This window comes from Dendropsophus ebraccatus, chromosome 14 (genome assembly GCF_027789765.1).
Source record: "Dendropsophus ebraccatus isolate aDenEbr1 chromosome 14, aDenEbr1.pat, whole genome shotgun sequence".
Lineage (NCBI taxonomy): Eukaryota > Metazoa > Chordata > Amphibia > Anura > Hylidae > Dendropsophus > Dendropsophus ebraccatus.
The window spans coordinates 19,761,507-19,785,247 of record NC_091467.1 but is presented as its reverse complement, the minus strand read 5'-3'; the positions used below and the strand labels follow the sequence as shown (position 1 = coordinate 19,785,247).

Below are 23,741 nucleotides of genomic sequence, written 5' to 3'. Positions count from 1 at the left end.
GACATGTAGTATCACATTATACTGTAGAGAGGAGATACTAGACACACAGCAGTACAGGACATGTAGTATCACACTGTACTGTAGAGAGGAGATACTAAACACACACAGTAGTACAGGACATATAGTATCACACTATACTGTAGAGAGGAGATACTAGACACACAGCGGTACAGGACATGTAGTATCACACTATACTGTAGAGAGCAGATACCAGTTACACACAGCAGTACTGGACATGTAGTATCCTACTGTACTGTAGAGAGGAGATACTAGACACACATAGCAGTACAGGACATGTAGTATCACATTATACTGTAGAGAGGAGATACTAGACACACACACAGCAGTACAGGACATGTAGTATCACACTATACTGTAGAGAGGAGATACTAGACACACACAGCAGTACAGGGCATGTAGTATCACACTATACTGTAGAAAAGAGATACTAGACACACATAGCAGTACAGGACATGTAGTATCACACTGTACTGTAGAGAGGAGATACTAGACACACAGCAGTACAGGGCATGTAGTATCACACTATGCTAAAGAGAGGAAATACTAGACACACACACAGCAGTACAGGACATGTAGTATCACACTATACTGTAGAGAGGAGATACTAGACACACACAGCAGTACACAACATGTAGTATCACACTGTTATATAGAGAGGAGATACTAGACACACAAAGCAGTACAGGGCATGTAGTATCACACTATACTGTAGAGAGGAGATACTAGACATACACAGCAGTACAGGACATATAGTATCACACTATGCTATAGAGAGGAAATACTAGACACACACACACACAGCAGTACAGGACATGTAGTATCACACTATACTGTAGAGAGAAGATACTAGACACACACAGCAGTACACAACATGTAGTATCACACTGTTATATAGAGAGGAGATACTAGACACACAAAGCAGTACAGGACATGTAGTATCACACTATACTGTAGAGAGTAGATAATATACACAGCAGTACAGGACATGTAGTATCACACTATACTGTAGAGAGGAGATACTAGACACACACACAGCAGTACAGGACATGTAGTATCACACTATGCTGTAGAATAGAGATACTAGACCCACAGCAGTACAGGGCATGTAGTATCACACTATACTGTAGAGAGGAGACACTAGACACACACAGTAGTACAGGATATATAGTATCACACTATACTGTAGAGAGGAGATACTAGACACACACAGCAGTACAGGGCATGTAGTATCACACTATACTGTAGAGAGGAGATACTAGACACACATCGCAGTACAGGACATGTAGTATCACACTGTACTGTAGAGAGGAGATACTAGACCCACAGCAGTACAGGGCATGTAGTATCACACTATACTGTAGAGAGGAGATACTAGACACACAGCAGTACAGGGCATGTAGTATCACACTATACTGTAGAGAGGAGATACTAGACACACACACAGCAGTACAGGACATATAGTATCACACTATACTGTAGAGAGGAGATACTAGACACACACTACTAGACACACACAGCAGTACAGAACATGTAGTATCACACTGTACTGTAGAGAGGAGATACTAGACACACATAGCAGTACAGGACATGTAGTATCACATTATACTGTAGAGAGGAGATACTAGACACACAGCAGTACAGGACATGTAGTATCACACTATACTGTAGAGAGGAGTTACTAGACACACACTGCAGTACAGAACATGTAGTATCACACTGTACTGTAGAGAGGAGATACTAGACACACATAGCAGTACAGGACATGTAGTATCACATTATACTGTAGAGAGGAGATACTAGACACACAGCAGTACAGGACATGTAGTATCACACTATACTGTAGAGAGGAGTTACTAGACACGCACAGCAGCACAGGACATGTAGTATCACACTATACTGTAGAGAGGAGATACTAGACACACAAAGCAGTACGGGGCATGTAGTATCACACTATACTGTGGAGAGGAGATACTAGACACACACAGCAGTACACAACATGTAGTATCACACTGTTCTATAGAGAGGAGATACTAGACACAGAAAGCAGTACATGACATGTAGTATCACACTATACTGTAGAGAGTAGATAATAGACACACAGCAGTACAGGACATGTAGTATCACACTATACTGTAGAGAGGAGATGCTAGAAACACACACAGCAGTACAGGACATGTAGTATCACACTATGCTGTAGAAAGGAGATACTAGACCCACAGCAGTACAGGGCATGTAGTATCACACTATACTGTAGAGAGGAGACACTAGACACACACAGTAGTACAGGACATATAGTATCACACTATACTGTAGAGAGGAGATACTAGACACACAGCAGTACAGGACATGTAGTATCACACTATGCTGTAGAGAGGAGATACTAGACACACACAGCAGTACACGACATGTAGTATCACACTATGCTATAGAGAGGAGATACTAGACACACAAAGCAGTACACGACATGTAGTATCACACTGTTCTGTAGAGAGGAGATACTAGACACACAAGCAGTACAGGACATGTAGTATCACACTTTACTGTAGAGAGGAGATACTAGACACACAGCAGTACAGGACATGTAGTATCACACTATACTGTAGAGAGGAGATACTAGACACACACAGCAGTACAGGACATGTAGTATCACACTATACTGTAGGGAGGAGATACTAGACACACACAACAGTACAGGACATGTAGTATCACACTGTACTGTAGAGAGAAGATACTAGACATACACAGCAGTACAAGACATAAAGTGTCACACTGTACTATAGAGAGGAGATACTAGACACACACAGCAGTACAGGACATGTAGTATCACACTGTACTATAGAACGGAAATACTAGAAACACACAGCGGTACAGGACATGTAGTATCACACTGTACTATAGAAAGGAGATACTAGACAGCCAACCAGTGTATGCACTTCACTAATGGTGTTATTACACGGGCCAATGAGGGCCCGATAATAACTGTAAAGGAGCGCCGATCTGCTAGATCTATTACACGGCCAGATTATCGTTTAACATGGACTGCAGGGACATCATTACCGATGTCCTTGCAGTCCTTGCTTAACTTTATAAATTACCTGTCCAGGCTGAAGAGCTACTCTTGACGTTTTCTCCCCGGGTCCCGCACGCTGCAGCTTCAGAGCGGCTTGTCTCAGCTGACAGGCCGCTCAGCCAATCATTGGCTGCGGCGGTCCCGACCAGTGATTGGCTGAGCCGCGGCCTGTCAGCTAAGACAGGCTGCTCTGAAGCTGCAGCGCGCGGGACCCTGGGAGAAGCAGAGTGCAAGAGGAGTCCTGCAGCCTGGATAGGTAATGTATATCGTCAGTGGTCAGCCGCGCACTGCTATTACACGTAGCGATGTCGTATCGGTCGGCGCCCGACACTTATAGATTCACACCTATATCAACGATCAGCTGATGATTGTTGTCATCGGCTGATCGTTGTATTTATTACACGGAGCAATAATCGGCCGAATTGATTATCGTTCCATGTAATAGTACCCTAATACTGGGAGTTTACCAGTAAAATGGCCACTTACATTGGTCGATCAGCTAGTTTTTTTTACATGTTCCATAGATCCTGACTGTCTGTAGTATTGTATGTTGAGTTCAAGTTACGATGGTCCAGAAAGTAATATTGTATGTTGAAAATATTGTATCTTGAGGCCATTGTAAGGTTAATGGAATTCCTGTATTTTCAAATGGTAACCAAGAGCCTAATTATTTTTTATAGAGATTTTCTTTAGCAGTTTGGTGTGTGTGTGTGTGTGTGTTTTTAGTGTTTTTTTATCCATGTCTTTCAGGTCTCCCTAGTGCTGTATTCAACTTCTTTAACCACCGTTATTCAAATGCGCTCATCTCTTATGTGTCCATATGCTTTTCATTTTGCATTCAAATGTGGTCTTCTTGCATATGACTCTTTGCTATGATGGAAATCATGAATAAACTGTTCTCCACAGTAGCAGTCCCGACTTTCTATTGATGTTGACAGCAACCACTTGTATATTTTTCAACAGGCTATATGCCAGATGTAACTTCTATACAGCGTTAAACCAACTGGTCATACAAAAACTTTTAGCACTCAAGCACGTCCCAAAATAAAGTACCGTTCTCATGAAATATGATTTTTTTTTTTAAGTTTTATTAAAAAGTTAAACAAAAATTAAATAAAAAATATCTCCTAACACCCTAGACCACTAACATGGTTTCCAATTTCTAGAGAAGAAAACAGTAAAATTCTTATAATAATAAACAACAATCTATTCACATTTATTTATAATATAGATAGTTTTACAGCTCTGCCCGGCATGTCAGTCGATGCCTCCAGAAAGGGGTTACAAAATATTACCACGTGACATCCAGAGGTCACATAGATCTTCATAGCTTCATTAGGTTTTTGGTTTGTTTGTTTTATTTTTATTATATTTTTTTTGCAAAAAGGATCTTTACTTCTTATCGGCTAGCTGGTTCTCCAGGGATTCGAGTCTTGCTGTCAGCTGGGCTAGTGAGGACTGTTAAGGGAAATGTTATAGGTGTTGGTTGGTATAAGGGTGGTGGGCTGGGGTCACATCTGCATTGGAGCCTCGGTTGCCGCTTTCTTCACAGTCGATTTCTTACAGCTACATTTCCAGCCAATACAGGTGAGTTCGGACTGACCCGACTTTGCTATGAAGTATAGTTAACCCTTCGGTAAAGCCCCTATTACAGGGGGCTGTCAGCGCTCGTTTGCTCCCCGTTCCCCGCTTGCTGCCGGAGCTATTACACGCGTCGGCAGCTAGTGGGTAAGTGCAAGAGAGCCCACAGGGAGCTGCGGGGGGACTGCCCAGGTGATCACTAGATCGTACGGGCAGCCCATAGAGGATAGCGGTTTCCTATTTCACGGAGTGACGGCGGCAGATCGCTGCTACCAAAGTCGTTTGTCTTTCAACATGTTGAAAGACAAACGACTGCAACGATCAGCCGACATCGTTCATGTCGGCTGACCGTTGCCTTCTATTACATAGGATGATTATCGGCGATAGTCGTTCCATGTAATAGGGCCTTTAGTGTGGCCATTCCATACTTTTCGTCAGTAGTTATAACTTATGGAATTTTTGTTATATATTGTACATTTTTGCCTAATATATTGCACATTTTTTACTGTCATGGCAGCGGTTGTTCCCTTGTGTCTCCTGCTGAGATGGGCGCCGCATCCCAGGTCCACCTGCACTGTCGCTGCCTTTTCTGTCCCTGCTCCTGCCATGCTTCCTCTTGGCCACCATGTGCGTTTCCCCCTTTTAGGGCCCACACACATCATCTTAGTGAGATTTAAAGGGCCGGTGCACCCTTAATGTGTAGCACCTGCCAGCATACATTTATAAACTCTGCTGCTTCCTGGGACCTCAATTTGTTCCCCCAAGCCTTCAATATAGTGTCGCCCAGTTATTCCTGCCAGTATATCTGTCAGTTGGCATCTTCCCTGACCGACCAGCCTGTACCTATCCTTGTGTAGTCCCTTGTTCCTGACCCTTGCTGCACCTCGTCCACCGCTGCTACCTACTGAAATCAGGGGTAGTGACCTGGGGGTCGCCTGATGCAGCAAGTCCCTCCTGCCTTGCAGCGGATTATGGTAAAGACCAGCAGCCCCGTAGACCCTACTCCCTGGTGAAGCTCAGTCATCTTCTGCGGATCCACAACCCCACAGTCCTGCAGATCTCAGATTATCCTGCTGACAGTTTAAATAGTGGATTGTGCTTGCTTTTATTTCAGTATAAAGGGCTATTAGTATTTTCTTTATTTTCTTGAATTCTGGCCAGTTCAGAACATGGTAGCTGTATATATATATATATATATATATATATATATATATATATATATATATATCATACAAGGTGTTAAGTGAAAGTGCCTCAGCTGCCCCTAGCAACCAATCAGATTCCACCTTTCATTCCTCACAGACTCTTAGGAAAATGAAAGGTGGAATCTGATTGGTTGCTAGGGGCAACTGAGCCAGTTTCACTTTACACCATGTTTGATAAATCTCCCCCATAGGGCCTAGTCTCCTCCTGTACTTAGGAATAATACTGTCATGTTCTCAGTGGTGTATATAGAAAGAATGGAGTCCCATAGCAAAGATCAAAATAGGCCTCCTATTACATTAATTGCCTCTATTTTTGCCCCCCTCAGGGCAGACAGGCCTGGTGTTTATTTCCCCTTTCTTTCCGTGACCCTTAGGTCAATAGCTTTATCCCTGTATTTGCTGACAGAGCAGTTCCCTGGGGACAGGAGTCTTGCACAGTTTCCTTTCGGTATCATAGGGAATAGAACCAACTAGAGCCACAGCCACATGGTCAGTCTCTATAGTATGTACGCTAGGATTCATGTGGTTCCACCATTAATCATTGTGTTGTTAAAGCAGTACTCCGGAAGAAAAAAAATGTTTTTAAATCAACTGGTGTCAGAAAGTTATACAGATTTGTAATTTACTTCTATTTCAATTCTATTTCTTCCAGTACTTATCAGCTGCTGTATGTCCTGCAGGAAGTGGTGCATTCTTTGCAGTCTGACACAGTGCTCTCTGCTGCCACCTCTGTCCATGTCAGGAACTGTCCAGAGCAAGAGAGGTTTTCTGGTTCAATGTTTTTTTTAGTTTTTTTAAGGGTGCGTTCACACGTACAGGATCTGCAGCAGATTTGATGGCACAAAATTGAAGTTGCAGATTCAAAGCAAATCAAATCAGGACCATCAAATCTGCTGCAGATCCTGTACGTGTGAACGCATCCTAAGAACATATTGCAAAAGGGAAAGTCTATAAGCACTGACCTTAGTGCCAACAGTAAAGTTAACATGTTTGTACAACAAGCTAACATATGGGTTAACAAAGAATATAGAAACAACAGTAATAACATTCGGTATATTATGTGGAAATAAAATTGTGGTAACATACATTCAGCATGGTAGAATTACATGGTAGGTGTAGCAGATTTGCTACTGCTATGGACAGTTCCTGACATTTTTTATTTATTTTTATTTTATTTTTTCCTGACCGTGTCAGACTGGAAAAAATACACCACTGTCTGTAGGACATACAGCAATTGATAAGTACTGGAGGACTGGAGATTTTTTAAATAGAAGCAAATTACAAATCTATATAACTTACTGAAACCAGTTGATTTGAGAGCAAAATTCTTACCATCACCTGTGTATATTGTGAATAACAGTATACCAGTATGTAGAAAGGATATGCTTTTCTGTCAGGTTTCCTAGCGTGGTGAGGGTGTTTGTCTGGAAGCTGATGAGATGCTCGCAGTCACAGGGGTTCTTAAACTCTGTCTCTCCCTTTATCTCTTCTGCAAATACAAAGTATCATTTATTTACTGTAACCATCCATTAATAAAACACATGGCATCCGGATCGCTGCTTCCAGTATCCAAAGAGAACGCTGTGGTTATTGTAGGTAAGCCTGACATATGTTCCTGTCTAATCCGATCTCATCTAGAGATCGGCCATATTACAAATCAGCAAACGGACCTCATGTACGTACTGTCTTATCCGTGTGACTGGTCTTGAGAAGCATAGACTGACATTAAATAATGAAGCAGATGCTTATGTGTAGGACTTATTTATACCTATTTTAGCTGATTTATGGGTCATCTGCATTTTTAGTACTTATTTTCCTATCTCCTTAAAGAGAATCTGTCATTAGGTTTATTGGACCTTAAATGAGGGCAGCAGAAAATAGTGACAGAAATGCTGAACAGATCAGTGTATTACTTACATCATTTTGATCAGCCGTTCTCCTAATATGCAGGAGAATAATTCTTGCCACACCCCTCTCCCTGCCCTCCAGCTGATTATTGACAGTTGACAGCATGGATAGATAACTGCCAATCAGCAGCGGGTGGGCGGGCTTTTCTGATTCTGATGAATATCCAGGTCTACTGGGCTCATGCACATAATGGAGAGGACTACTTATTGTCCGTGTTATTTAGGAGGATATCTCTGGATCAGGTGCACAAAACAATGTAAGTGATACATCATTCTTCTCAGCTACTCGGTCACTAGTGTATGCTACCCTGAGATAGAACAGCCTAAACCTACTGACAGAGTCTCTTTAAGCTGTCTACATATCCCATGATGCCTCTAGTTTTGCAGAGACAGAGGAAGTAAAGACTTATCCCTACACTAGCAATTGACAGATCAGAGACATAGATCTTCTGTCCCCTAACTCATAATCAGGTATCATATAAGATACAGCTTCAGCCTGCCTTCTTTTTTCCCTGTTAGCTCTTACACAGAGGAGAATAGTATCAAGCTCATAGGACACTAGAGAATCTGCTCACAGCAGACAGAGACAGGCAGTGTGAGTCAGGGGAGTTGTATAACTCTGCAGCCCCTATACCTCAAACAAGGTACTTACTATAGATACTAAGCTAATGCAGCATTTTTTGAGCTCTGGGTGCCAATCGACACATCTTACCTGGGCAAATGTTCAGCTTTAAATCTTCAGCGATTAAATTCATTGTGGAAAAGTCAGCTGTGTAGAAGGAATGCTTGTTCACAGGCTCTGATGCAATTTCATTCAGTTCATCTTCAACTGCTTTTCCAACACCCACGGCATACATAGTAATTCCTGCGGCACAGAATGTGGAAAATAAGCAAACACCTACAGTAGCCCAGTCCCTGCTCCATGTGAAATTTTGCAAATCCCTGTGATTCAAGATGATGGATTTAGTGTCAGTAGGAGCCTTAATATAAACAAATAAGTCAAATTTCCCAGCTGAGACTCCAATGTATCTTCACAAGCATTGTAAAAACAAAGAAATTCTGTAAAGCTTATGTAGAGAGGCAAGGATATGCAAAACTACTCTCTATCACCTTCTTTTGGAGGTAACTTTTGTATCAAGTAAATGGTTGACTCTTTTGAGAAGCCTTAGAACATGACTGGGGACTTAAAGGGAATATCAAGGTTTAGAAAAACATGGCCACTTTCTGCAGCGACTACACAGACACACTACTCCGGTTTGAATGGGATTTGCCATCTTGGTTCAATTGAAGTGAATAGAGCTTAACTGCAAACCACATCTGAACTGGAGACAAAAGTTGTGTCGCCTCTAGAAGTAGATGGCTAATACTGGATAACCCCTTTAATTAACTAAGCCATTACAGGTGGGGTAGATTCTGGCTTGGCTAATTAAATTTACAGTCGTATTTTAAGGCTTCTTAATGGAATCAAACATTGACTTAAAGGGAAAGCTACCTCCAAAAGGTCAGAGAGATGCTTTGCATGTCCAAATTTCCAATGAAGGGCCTAAATGCCTTTATGGTGCTCTCCTCAAGGAAAAACATCCTCAGGAAATGCCTTTGGTTTAAAGTACACACGTAAGGTAAGAACACCATAAATACCAATATAAAATCCATTGTGTTGTACTAATAGGATAATATGGTACATTACATATGACTTTTGTGTACTCCCACCTGCTTCCTTGGCTTTTTTGGCCCATTCAGAGATGTCATCTTGGGAGCGACCATCAGTAAACACCAGACCTATTTTAGGGACATTTGGCCTGGCACCTTCCTGTTGAGAGAAGCTGTGCTCAACCATATGTTTCAAGGCCAGGCCTGTCATGGTGCCCTTCTCCATGTAATCTATGTTCTTCACTGCATTGTTAATATCCTTTGCTGTTTTAAACTGATTCAGGGTAAACTCTGTGCGCACACGGCTGGAATACTGAACAAGGCCGACATGTGTGCCATGGGCAGAAACATCCAAAGTGTCCACGATCTTGTTCACAAACTGCTTCACGAGCTCAAAGTTTTGGGGTCGGACACTCTTAGAGCCATCAATCACAAATACTAAATCGATGTATCCAGTGGAGCATTCTAGAGAACACAGAAACATACTGTTACTTGGAACAATTGCTGATATCTTAACTAGAGATGAACAAACTGGGCCAAGGTTCGGGTTCGTATGAACCCAAACCATCAGCATTTGAATCCAGCTGTCTTCCCATTCTAAGGGGAAGGTAGAGACAGCCCGAGTCCCGTCTGAAAAACATGAATACAGCCTAGGGATGGGAAGACGGCGGAAGTCAAATGCCAATGGTTCGGGTTCGTATGAACCCGAACCTTGGCCCGTTTCGATCATCTCTAAATTCTTAACCCAACCGAAGCCAAGCCAATGTATTCAATGAGATTTTCTAAAAGGGGTGATGGGGTAGCTATGCATATGACCAGTGGACTGGCGTCACCTTGACTTCTTTCTAGTATCATTACAGTCACCATACATGCAACCCATGAATACTCACTATTGCAGGTTTTTCCATCTGCTTGAAGCTCTTGTCCCTCCGGGCAAATGCAGTGGTATGATCCAGGTGTGCTGACACACTTAAATTCACATCCGTGATCCACAATATTACACATGTCATTAGCTGAAAATAGATTAGAAGATAAGGTACAGATATAGTATGTCTATGGAGAAGTCAGCAATATTGCTTATGCGACTTGTACCCTGTCTGAGGATCAAAATTGTATGGTTAATATATATAGTGGTCATGTTGTTGTTCACAGTAATGTATGGTTAACCTCTTATTTACAGACTTATTACCTATCCTGTCTATGATTGCTGGGAGTCTTACCACTAGGACACCTGCAATCTCGAGAATGGGAGATCTAAATGGAGAAGCAGTTGAATATGAATACTGCCCCTCCATTGATTATCTATTAGACTACTTAAGATGGCTGAGTAGGCCAGGGGGACTGTTATGCTCCTGGTTGCCAAGTCAACCCATCAGTACGCTGTATTGCATCAATGGGATTACAGAGAGAGCCCCCTTATTTTTGGGGCCTATATGGCCGAGAATAGAGGTTCCTCAGATCCAGGCCATTAGAGCAGAAGCGTCACAAAGCTCCCACACCACTTGCCTGAAAGAGGTGCATTGGAAGTTCATAGGTGGTTGAAGAGTCTATCTAGATGAATACTACAATTGACTATAGAGTTGCAGATGTCTGCCATTGACCCCCACAGTAAATAAAAATAGGGAACATATAACTAGAGATGTGCGAACCTCGATCACGCAAGACTGCCTGGAAAACATGGATACAGCCATGGGCCATAAGCTGTATCCATATATTCTAGAGCTACCTCCAACTTCAGCCATCAGTAATCTAATGCCGAGAGTTTGGGTTCAGATGAACCCGAGCGTGCTTGAGGTTTGCTCATATATTTGGCTAGTGATGGTCTATGGGCACTTTGCCATCAATGCTAATTGAGTAGAGCTTGGTTTCTTTGACACATTAGGACATAAGGTCTTCATCGATGAAGAAAGGGTTTTGCCTTTCAGTTTTTCAAAAATATGAAAGAGGAATCATCCACTGAACCAGGCTGAATGATTCTCCTTACATTGTTATTGCAGCGTGTCATTTATTATTAAGGAAAATTGGCAAGGATGTCTACAGAAGTGGTTACTCTCTTTCAGAAGTGACTAAACAGGAAATACCAGGCTTGCAGACCATGAACGTGAAGGATGATATTCATAGACTGAAGACAGAGGCTAAAACAATTATTTTGCATTCTTCGCTTTGGATTTTTCCCTTATTGGAGGAAACCATTCTGCTCATAGATCATACTCGCTTCTGAATCGTCTCCAGTCTGAAATTAAATATGGAACTTTAACTACTGTTCCCGTGATTTCCTGCCCCAGAGGGCTCTAGAGTATAAAACCTGCCAAGAAAAATTACATCAAGTACTCATCAAAGCCATAAGGTCTATTAAGTGGAATTAGATATAACAAAACAGTATGGGAATAGCTGCATAAACATATGATGGCTACTGGTGATCTTGCTATCGATGGAAGCAGATTTAGGAATAAGCAGATTTAATAGATCGCTATCTCGGGTCATGAGAAATTCTGTTACAACTTTCCATGATCCTTAATAAGCCATAACCTCCAAGGTACCTTCTAAACTAAATAAGGATTTGCCCTGATATATTTATTTTACTGTGACATTGCTTCTCTAGGCTTAGATTATACAAATAAGAAACAACTAGAATATATGAGACGATTAAGGCGTAAGATGCTTGAATTAAGTCAGGGTTAAGAAGTCAAGGAAAGATTTGTATCTGTAGCATGACCGATCACTAAATGGCCACAGAACAGTAATTATTACAGAGGAACCCTTAAAAAGATGAGGAACCGCTTATGAAGAACATTTAACCAGGTTGGGGGCACTAGTTGGGAAACACTATCATAGAGTTTATAAGTCAATTACTAGTCTAAATAATGGACCCGTATGCCATAACTAGTGTTGAGCAGACCTGTCAAACTGTTTGGGTTCGGCAACGTTCTCCGATACCAAATTCTGGGCATTGTATTCCCTGTGGCTGCAGAAGTTGAATGCCGCCCTAGGGAGTCCTTCCTGGAAAGCATGAATACAGCCACAGGCCATAGACTACAATATATCCATGTTTTCCTGACAGTCCTAGGGCTGCATTCAACTTCTGCAACCCCTTTTAAACCTATTGAATGAAGGGGAACGATTATTGGTGCACGCCTGGCAAGGGCATCTTTGACATCTTGATAGAAGGACGAGAAAATCACTTAGTCGAATAGTAGACAATAGCTCTATGAGTGGTGCACACCTGATGTTCTTCAGATAATGGTGCCCTCAAACTTGCATTTGACTCTGTAGTAACCTGAGGGGGTGCAGTTTGGTGTTTTGGCTTCAATTTGGAAAAGTGTTTTTCTGTCCCTTGACTTTCGACCCCAGCTACGTCTACATCAGATGTTTTAGTGGTCTTTACACACCGAGATGTGATAAACGAAAGTTGACATTGAAAAACCCATCAACCTGGATCACAGATGCCCCTACCAGGGGTGCGATAACAATCATTCCCCTTGGAAACTCAGGTTTGACATGCCATATTTTTAGAACAGCAAGAAGTAGAGTTTAACAATTGCTACATGAGTGAGATGTAATGGCAGGTAGGTTGGGAAGATTTCAATGTGACTATGTAAAAATCGGGGTGTTCTAGTTAATTTTGACCAACCCCTTTACATACTGTGGATACCTGATGCTGGGGCCATTGCGTTCTCGGAAATAATTTGTATACATCTCCCAGTGTCACTCCATCAGAACTTATCCTCTTAACTCTTAAATGGTTAGCCTCATTTCTAAACATTTAAAGGGGTTGTGCAGGAAGCAGAAAACGGCTGAAGCCTTCTGCTCCCCGATTCCCACTTCCTGTGATTCCATGTCTTGGAAGAAGTAAGGCTTCTGAGACGTGGAGAAGGTAGGTACTGTATAAATCCGATCATCCGAATCAACCCCTTTAAGGATCTTTCCTATGAATGTTTCTGTTTTATCAGTAAATTATCATTATTTTCCACTATAGGTCAGTCATGTCTGGAACTATTTATTCACTTCTGAATACAAAGCTGCTCAACTGGACCTTCAAAGCAACCACCTAATACTGGTCTTCAACTCTAAAATGATAACAAAAAAACTCCATAGGGGTGATGTCCTTCCAACTCCTATCCTTAGACAAATGTCATGAGATGATGGTACCTTAATTTCAATTGGACATGAGAAAATATTGGAAGACAGTCCATATGGCATCTATTTTTTCCTGTAAGGATAACAATGGTCAGTGAGTATAAGAACAAATTATGTTAGATATATGAGTCGTTGTGGACCCTTCTTGAAGGCAGCTGTATGATAGGCGGTCCATCTGTCGTAGAGACCCCCATCTTATGTATGCATGGTTCCAATATCAATATAGACTCCAACACCTATGAAGATGCATACTGTACCTGGTATGAACAGAATAGAAGTCAATAGGAACTTTTCACATTAAGGTTTAGACTTCACTTTTTCTTACAATCACCCATTTATCAACCACCCTTATGGCTTTATCCTCCACGTAATTATTCATGAAGCAATTGATCAAGGACATGAATGGAACCAACAATGGTGACCCATTCGGGGGCACCAATCATGTGAAAGCACTTTGCACTCCACTTACGCAGACATGTCTTCCCATCGCTCTGAAGAGTGTAGCCCTCATTACAGCGGCAGTAATAGCCATTCAGGATACCCACACACTCATGCTGACAGCTGTGATTCCCATATGAACAGTAGTCAATCACTACAATCCAGAAGACAGATATTAATATTACACAGATATGTGACTTGGACCCCTCCAACCCCATTGTAAGAACGTCTTCGTAGCATCTGCAGGAATGTTAAACATTTTGGATTATTTGATGTTTCAGAAAGAAATCTTTGTGGAGAAAGGTCAGGAAAATGAGGTAGATTTCAGCTCCGGCTGGAGCAACATGAAAGTTAATTTTCATTATTATTTTAATGACTCAAACACTGGTATCTAGTTCAGACAGATCTTTCATGGTGGATGGGAATAAAAGCCTCTTGTTGTCTTTATGGGATTTCTTCAGGCTCTTAATCGAGACCATAAAAATGTTGTCTATGAAGAGTGACCGGACTATAACATCCCTTTCCTGATCAAAAGCACAACACAAAAGTGTAATGACAATAGCCATGCTGTAAAAGGAGTCAGACTTTATTTCCGGATAGGTACTCAGGTGTGACATGTTTAAGAGGATGAATATGGCGGTGACATGTGAAGGCTGGTTCTGCCAGACAGGGTTATTCATTGACTTGTTCAAAAGATAAAGATTATAAGCATAAAATAAACTAAGGGTCTTTTTAAAATGCCTGATACAAGCATTGATCTAGTAGATCGGAACTTATTTGATGACTCTTTAAAGGAAAAATGTTTAATAAAGTATTGTATTGTCCCCCCAAAATTCTACAAATTACCAATGTACACTTATTACAGGAAATGCTTTTTCCCCTGCACTTACTACTGCATCAAGGCTTCACTTCCTGGATAACATGGTGATGTCACGTCCCGACTCCCAGAGCTGTGCGGGTTGTGGCCGCTAGAGAGGATGATGGCAGAGGGGACACTGAGGGACACAGGGCACTGGAGGGACACTGAGCATCCCCTGCCATCATCCTCTGCAGCAGCCACAGCCCGCACAGCTCTGGGAGTCGGGTTGTGACATCGCAATGTTATCCAGGAAGTGACATCACCATGTTATCCAGGAAGTGACATCACCATGTTATCCAAGAAGTGACATCACCATGTTTTTCAAGAAGTGAAGCCTTGATGCAGTAGTAAGTGCAGGAAAAAAAGCACTTTATAAGCATTTCCCGTAGTAACTATATATTGGTGATTTGTATAACTTTTTAGGGGGGGGGGGGTTATATAGCTTTAATGAAAAAAAAATGCCGGACTTCTCCTTTAAAATAGCTCATTCTCAGTTAACAATAGATTCCCATTTAAAAGGAAACTAATCATTATCCGCAGTAAAGCTATAAATACATCCCTATACAGCCCCTATAAACGCTATGAGCAATACTTATATGTCTCGAAAATTTAGTTTGTAATACTTACCTATGTAGTTATGTGGGCAGCGATCCACTGGTAACTAGTCACTGCTGCGCGAAACAGAGTCAACAATTACATCTCTCTAGCAGTGTAAGCGCTCAGGGACAGCCCCTCTTTCATAGGCTCCTATACGCTGACACTGCTAGGGAGGTGTCACTGACAAAGCTATTTGCCACCAGTGGTAACTAGTTAGCAGTGGAGCACCGGACAGATAGGTAAGTATTAAAAGCTATGTTTTCGGGACATATAAGTAACATACAGAGCATCATTGGGGGGGGGGGGGGGGTAACTACAATACTAGCAGCATCATTGGGGATTAACTACACTACTAGGGGCATCATTGCGGGTTAACTATAATACTAGGGACGTCATTGGGGGTTAACTATAATACTAGGGACATAATTGGGGGTTAACTATAATACTAGGGACATCATTCAGGATTTAATAGAAATACTAGGAGCCTTGCTCTTGCTCACGCTATGCCACAGACGCGCACAGTATAACATATAGTGCGGCCGTGTAGTGTAAGGCCCTAGAACAATTTTAGAAATGGCCCTCGACAGGAAAAAGGTTCCCCACCCCCGTTTAACCATCAAATTGAAATGAGCAGCAGAACAACAAGTGTTTGCTCATAATATGGCCCTTTTTTGTGGACCGCCAACAGCTAACTGTATTAATGGATATATTAGAAGACAAATTATGCATTTGCTTATATTTGGACAATGAGTAGACCTCCCCATACAAATTTTTTTGCTTTGCCTGATGTTGGATGTATTGCATTATTACATAGTTAAGACTGACCAACCATGGAATAAATCATGGTTTTGTCATACATGAATAAGATCTATGCTACTAAAAGTTATTTCCATGGTAATATGATCATAAGAGGTTGTCTCGGGGTGGGTACAATATCTATTTGGGGGTGGTGAAGAAATAAATACTAAGCCATACTCACTTTCCCTGATCCCATGCTGCTCCTGGTCTACAGCAATCTGATCCAGCTTGTAATCACTTCTGACTGCTTCTGAGTCATCTCAAGAGGAACTGCCCATTCAGCCAATAGCCAATCAATAGCCACACCTTAGCCACTGATTGCTTACACTTGTTCTTGGAAGCAGAAAGAAGCAGTGACAAGCAGGGACTGGATAATCTCAGACCAGGGGCTGTTGGAGATGGGGGGAAGGTGAGTATGACATTTTTTAATTTCGCATCACTCCCAGACCAATCTAAGAAGAATTATTAAGTGGACAGTTGAAGATGGAGGCAAAGTATGTGCCAAATGGTTCACTGTCTATCATGGTAGCCATAACTCTAAGATGTAGCTGAAGAAGGACCCGAAGTCAATGAATGCCAAAAATTTGCTGAATATGTATATGACATTTAAAGAATGATCTACTTACTTGTGCAGGTCTTCTTGTCGTTGTTTAACTGGAAGCCAGTACGACAGGCGCAGGAATATGAGCCAAGGGAGCTAATACAGAGCTGTTCACAGCCATGATTGCCTTGAGCACACAGGTCTATCACTAAGAAGAGATGATCACATATTAAAGCCAATCTTAAAGGGGTAATGCTAAGTAGTAGGCCTTCTTTCTTGGTTAACCACAATTTGGATTAAGACACATTCATCTGAGGACTGAAGGTAGAAAACAATGCCAAGAGATAATTCTCACTTTTTGGGGCCCTTTTTTGGAAGTGCTTTTTTGTAGTTTATATTTAGTAGTTTGAATTGAAAATCGAACATTTTTTTTCAAATGGAATATATATATTTTTTATTTTAAACTTTTTTTTTTCCTGTATGGGACTTTCACATGTATTGACTGCTTATACAGTACACTGCAATAGGTTTTTATTGCAGTGTACTGTCCTTTTGATGTCCTACTCCGATATGCATAAGACAGGGTGTGATAAAAGTAGTATTATGGCAACCATATGTATAGAGGTAACAACATAATTGAGTATTGTCTTACTTGAACAAGTCTTCTTGTCATTGTTGAGTTTGTAACCTGTACGACAGGCACATGAGTAGGATCCGGGGGAGCTGACACAGATATGCTCACAGCCGTGATTTCCCAAAGCGCACTGGTCAATTGCTGGGAAAGAAATACACTTGTATATAAGATCATTTTCCATCATTTTAATTTTATATAAATATATTATAAAAACATTTGTGATGTTATGTTTACAGTTCTGTGACTTATACATCCATATCCTTTAAGGACCCTAACTTACGAGGTGTGTCTGACCATCCATATGATGAAAAACCCCTAATGCCCAGGCCCCCAGACGTATCATCTTGTAAATGGTTAAATAAACAGTTGGACCCCCAATAATCAGCTTGTTATCCCCCATCCTGTTCATAAGGGATAACTTTTGATGCTGGGAATACACCTTAAGGCTATGTTCACACTACGTATATTTCAGTCAGTATATGTATATTTCAGTCAGTATTGCAACCAAAACCAGGAGTGGATTAAAAGCACAGAAAGGATCTGTTCACACAATGTTGAGATTGAGTGGATGGCCGCCATTTAATGACAAATATTTGCTGTTATTTTAGAACAACGGCTGTTATATTGAAATAATGGCCGTTATTTACTGTTATATGGCGGCCATCCACTCAATTTCAACATTGTGTGAACAGATCCTTTCTGTGTTTTTAATCCACTCCTGGTTTTGGTTGCAATACTCACTGAAATATACTGACTGAAATATACGTAGTGTGAACCCAGCCTTAAATCAGTCCTGATGTACCTAACACCACACATCCCTGATACAATTATATGACCCTAGTGCTTACCTGAGCAAGTCTTCTTATCATTGTTTAGCTTGTAACCGGCTCGGCAGGCACAGGTATAAGATCCAGGAGAACTGATGCAGAGTTGTTCACAGCCATGGTCTCCTTGGGCACACAGGTCTATCACTAAAAAAAGAGAGTTTTTCTTATTGTTTTTATTACTTTTAACTGTTTTTGGACTGTCTCACCTTGTACTGTGTAGTTCAGCAATTTATAATAGAAAGTTTATGGTTAGAGATGAGCGAACCGGGTTCGGATTCCAGTCAATCCGAACCCAAACATTCAGCATTTTATTAGCGGGGGGCTGCTGAAGTTGGATAAAGCCCTAACGGCCCTATTCCACAGGACGATTACCGTTCAGATTATCGTTAAATCGTTTGAATCTAAACGATAATCGTTCGGTTGAAATGCAGTTAACGTTTAACGACCGATCGTTGATCGCTTTATAAGATCTGGACCTATTTTTATCGTTGCTCGTTCGCAAAACGTTCGCAAATCGTTTGCATTGAATAAGACATATTTCGGTCGTTCGCAATAGATACGAACGCAATAGCGAATAAATAGCGAAGAAAAAACTATTGCAATTACGATCATAAGTAACGATTCCGTTTATCGATTATCGTTCCATGGAACTGAGTGAACGTTTTCAGGTCTTTCGGAATATCGGTCGTTTGAGATAGTTATTCATTAACGATTATGCAAACGATAATCGTTTGGTGGATTAGGGCCCTAAGGCTATGTGGAAAACATAGATATAGTCATTGGCTGTATCCATGTTTTCCAGACAACTTTAGAGCTTTTTCCAAGTTCAGCAGCCCCAGCTAATCAAATGCCAAACGTTCGGGTTCGGATCGACTCGAACCCGAGCCCGGTTCGCTCATCTCTATTTATGATACAGAATGTAAATGTGTTTGCCCTTTTTCCTTACAGCAGCACACATAGTGGGGATTTCTCTGCCCTGTGGACCGATAGGACAGATGGAACTTATAATGATTAGGTTACTGTTAAAATGATCCTCTTAAAACTCCATCCCTTTTTGTATACAGACTGCAAAGAAAAGAGGAGGGACTCTTGTGCTGCTAAAAAGACAGATTTACTTCTAAGTAGTAATGAGTGAACTTGCTAAATGTTAGGCTGTATCCATGTTTTCCTGGCAGCCCTAGGGCTGCTCCCAAATTTTCCAGCCACTGGGAGGCAAAAGCAAAGCATTTGTGTTTGGCCGAACCAAACATTCAGCAAGTTCACTCATCACTACTTCTTAGTCATAAATTTCCCTTACATCCTATCAGCAACACATATAGTGGAGATCTAGCATGAAGAATCTCCTAGGGAGGGATCTCCTGCTCAGATCTTAGAACCGACCTTCTAAAGGATTTATCCTCCTCCGAATATTATGACCATGAGGCATAGCTACAGATCTGTTCTATAGAAATTTAAGGGGTTATCCAGTGCTACAAAAACATGGCCACTTTCTTTCAGAGACAACACGACTCTTGTCTCCAGTTCAGGTGCGGTTTGCAATTAAGCTCAGTTCACTTCAATGGAACTGAGCAGCAAAACCTCACCCAAGCTGGAGACAGGAGTGGTGCTGTCTCTGGAAGAAAGTGGCCATGTTTTTGTAGCGCTGGATAGCTCAGCTATAGATGTAGAATGAGCCCTGGTAGAACATGGTCTAAGGAAGGATGGAAATTCCAGGTCTACTAAGGAGAAGAAGGCTATTATTTCTTATCTTGTGCGATATAGACATTTTGGAAGCTGGGCAGCTTCTGTTGAGTCAACAAATGGAAACCAATAGGTTTTCTTGTCCTCCTCTGAAAAGTTTGAAGACATCAGCCTAGATCTAAAGAGATCGAAGTGATGTCATCTTGAGAGGATCTGTTGTGGAAAAGAACTCTGGGCCACAGTGCTAGGAGCCTGGGACTCATTTAATCTCTTAGCAGATGTAATTGCTAGGGTTAAAGTAGCCATCCAGGAGAAATAAAGGACTTTTATTTAAATGTTTAGACAAAGGCTGGCAAAGTCTCTTTAGGACCAAAGACAGATCCCAGAAGGGTAACGCAAACATTTGGACCATGGTAATAGACTAGGCGAGAGCTTTCTCAAAGCTTTGCTGTACTGCAGACACAAATTAAGGGTGAGTAGAAACTCTTCAAAGTCAACACAAATTTAGGAAGTGAGATCTGCCTCTCGAGTAGATCATGTCCTACCTGTCCTACCTCTAAAGAAGAGAAACCCCCCCACAAAGGGCGGAGTTTAAGGGGCTCTTCAATAGGGTGGCTTAGTCATTAAAAGTTTTATCTGTCTTTTTAGTCCACAGGTTGGAGACATCCCCGCTATTTGTCCAACCGATAGGATGTAAAGGAAAGTTACATTCTCATACCAACCCAGTGGAAAATAGGTGTTGGCCGCATGACTGTTGAAGTAAATTTAAAAATATAAAAAAAAAATTCTGCCCCCAATAAGTCTACGGTAAATTTGTAACTAATAATAAAGATTATTTGGTGAATGCACTTACTAGAACATGTCTTTCCATCGTCATTAAGTCTGAAGCCGGGGTTACATTCACAATAGTAGGAGCTGGGAATACTAACACATTTATGTTGACATCCATGGTCCATTTCAGTGCACATGTCCACACCTGGGAAGAAGGTAATGTTTCATTCAATCAACTTATTTTGTTAGAAACATCAATAAGCATTGGTATTTATTCTACATGACTCAGTATCGGGTTGTTTGCGTAGGCTGGGTCTCGTGTGAGATGGATACTTTTTAGTTGTTGCCTCTGGCAAAAGCAAAGGAATCTTGGAGGTCGCCATGCCTGACTGCTGATCTTAAAGACTGTGGCAGTTCTTGTTCATATAAGGGTGTTTATATTTGGAGGATATGATTGATGATATTGTTTCTAGATGTTAACAAAAAGTATAATGGCAAAGAACATGCTTTCTGCAAAAAAATCCATTATTAACAAATTGTCAAAATTTTTTAAAATTGGCAAATTTCACTTCACTTTTACCTAAAGTGGTGGGTACTTTGGTTGATTAGATATTTAACACTTTATGTTGAATTGAAATGAATCCAGTGGAAAGTCTATGTTACAAAACTTGGGGACACTCACCACAGAGTTTATCTTGGAACTGAAGGGCAAAGTGTTCAATAAGATCAAATGTCTCTACATAAAACACATGGTCATCAATTGGAGGTGATGCCATTGCCCGAAGAGAGTTGACATCTGCTCTCTGTACCCCGACAGCATAGATCTCAATTTTAGCTTCTCGGGCTTGAGCAGCCACTTCCGTAACACGATCCTGAGGTCTACCATCGGTCACAATAACAGCGACTCTGGGAATTCTTTTGGCCAGTGGTCGAGCTCCTTCTTCCACAGTAAATGCAACATTCATGGCGTACTGTATTGCCAGACCGGTCATGGTTCCTTGTGCTAGAGGAATGATATCATTGATGGCCTTATGCATTTCAGCCTTTGTAAAAAATGACTTGAGAGAAAACACATTTTGTACTTGGCTAGAGTATTGGACCACACCGACCCTCGTTTCAGTGGCTCCAATTTCAAGTGAATTAATCATATCGATCATAAACTTTCTCATGCTTTCGAACTCGAATGGTCGAACACTTCTTGAGCTGTCGATAATGAAGACTAGATCCATAGGGCCAGCTTTGCATTGTGGTTCTAAAACAGAGAACAGATGACTAACATTACCAATGCATTGGAAACATTGACATATAGGATGGGGGGGGGGGGGGTTACCCGTTCATACAAATTGACCTCAGTTAGGTTTATGTACAACTTCCTAATTTATACCAGACTACTAATCTACCTCCTTGGTTAGATCATAGCCCACTGGTGCAGAGTAAGGGGGAGAGCTCTCCTATGTTCAGAAGCATTAATGTAAATAGTTATGAAGCTTCCCTGACATACTGATAAGGTGGGGCACTTATTACTATGTCCCGGTAGCTACCAATGGTGCAACTTTTTATTTAAAGGGAACCTATCACCCTGAAACTACTAACTTAACTAACTCAACATCATATTATAGAGCAGAAGGAGCTAAGCGAGTTGATATATATATCTTATAGGACAAGATACAACATAACTTATTGATAATTTATTGATTAAAATCCCTGATGTTTCCATGCTAAAGAGTCCAGTCCATTGAAAGACACCACCCAATGAACTCCTTACCACAGAATGATCAGGGATTTCTATCAACATGTAACGAGTCATAGTTAATCATTAAATACATTTTAAATAAATCATCCAGAATATAACCTACATATCTATTAACTATCTAGATAATCCTCTATTCTGTACAATACTCCTATAATGTACTGTTGGCAGTTGTACTTCAATGGGCTATTGATCGAAGAAGTCCCACTTTTTCACAATATACACATTCTTTTTTCCACCCCGAGGAACAGTTCTGGGTAACTCAGCTTAGTTCAGACTTCAAAATGTAACCACATCGGGGAAGGAAGTAAAATGTGTTTTATTGACATAAACTTGGCCCGATCCAATGTTTGCTCTCAGCTCAAGTATGGGTATGCCAGACAAAAGCCTTCTCTATAAATATGCCGTTTCAAGCTACAGCCCTTTCCCCGCAGTGTCTCACACAGTACGGTGAATGACATCTCCTGAAGCTTGATGGATCTGTCAGCTGCCTGTAGGCTCCTCTGCTCTACTGAGACCACCTCCTATGCTGGATCAGCAGGAATTCACTTACTGCCATATAATGACCTCTTTATTTTATAATAGATGAGTTATATTGTAGAAGGAAACACAACCACAGCTACTAAATGGTCAAGTTACAGAAAGAAATAGCTTCCAGTCACTTCTATGTAATATGGATCATGCATTGTTTTGCTGAGTTTTTTTCTTGCCCTGCATACGTATGACAACTTTCAGTAATGCTGATTTTCTACTATTTGTCCGATAAATATTTTGCTGTGAATAACTTCATAACTAAAGTTGAGCTAAACTCCCCAAATTCATTAAAATCAGCCATCAGGTTTAGTTTGTTTAAAAGAGATTCGGGTTGTTACAAAAACTTTTTGCAAAGATTGTAACAAGTCCGTAAAGATGGAGGCTGCATATTTTAATACACATAGAAAAAAAAAGAGACTATGCTTACCTTACTGTGCTCCCCCGGTGTCCTCCTAGGGGTCTTCGGTGCCCCCACTGCAAGTTTAATTATCAATACTTACCTGCCCTTACTTCCTGGCTGAGATGGGAGTGACAGCCCGCTCAGCCAATCACTGAATGAGACTGTGTCATGGCCAGTGATCGGCTGAGCGGGCTGTTGTTCTTGTCTTGGGACTGAAAGCCTGCTCCATCAGTCACAGGCCATGGTGCTTTCCTAAATCAGTCCAATCACTGACCGAAACAGGAAAGCACTATGGCCTGTGATTGACAAAGCAGGCTTTCAGTCCCAAGACAAGAACAACA

At 41.2% G+C, this 23,741-nt stretch overlaps 1 protein-coding gene across 11 annotated transcripts in view; it reads right to left on the bottom strand.

Annotated features, from left to right (window-relative positions):
* Positions 1-4,274: 4,274 nt before the first annotated feature.
* MATN4 (matrilin 4) overlaps positions 4,275-23,741 on the bottom strand; it is a 138,455-nt gene continuing 118,988 nt past the window's right edge. For 10 of the 11 annotated variants that reach the window (XM_069951488.1, XM_069951485.1, XM_069951489.1 and 7 more), the window contains 11 exons: positions 21,399-21,968; positions 20,799-20,921; positions 18,287-18,409; positions 17,457-17,579; positions 16,890-17,012; positions 14,041-14,163; positions 10,325-10,447; positions 9,495-9,899; positions 8,497-8,649; positions 7,263-7,366; positions 4,275-4,543 (listed from right to left, as the gene is read on the bottom strand). In XM_069951488.1, coding sequence (XP_069807589.1) covers positions 4,484-4,543; positions 7,263-7,366; positions 8,497-8,649; positions 9,495-9,899; positions 10,325-10,447; positions 14,041-14,163; positions 16,890-17,012; positions 17,457-17,579; positions 18,287-18,409; positions 20,799-20,921; positions 21,399-21,968 — 2,030 coding nt within the window. In that variant the 3' untranslated portion in view covers positions 4,275-4,483. The remainder of the gene's footprint in view (positions 4,544-7,262; positions 7,367-8,496; positions 8,650-9,494; positions 9,900-10,324; positions 10,448-14,040; positions 14,164-16,889; positions 17,013-17,456; positions 17,580-18,286; positions 18,410-20,798; positions 20,922-21,398; positions 21,969-23,741) is intronic. The other variant, XM_069951494.1, reaches the window with a different exon arrangement.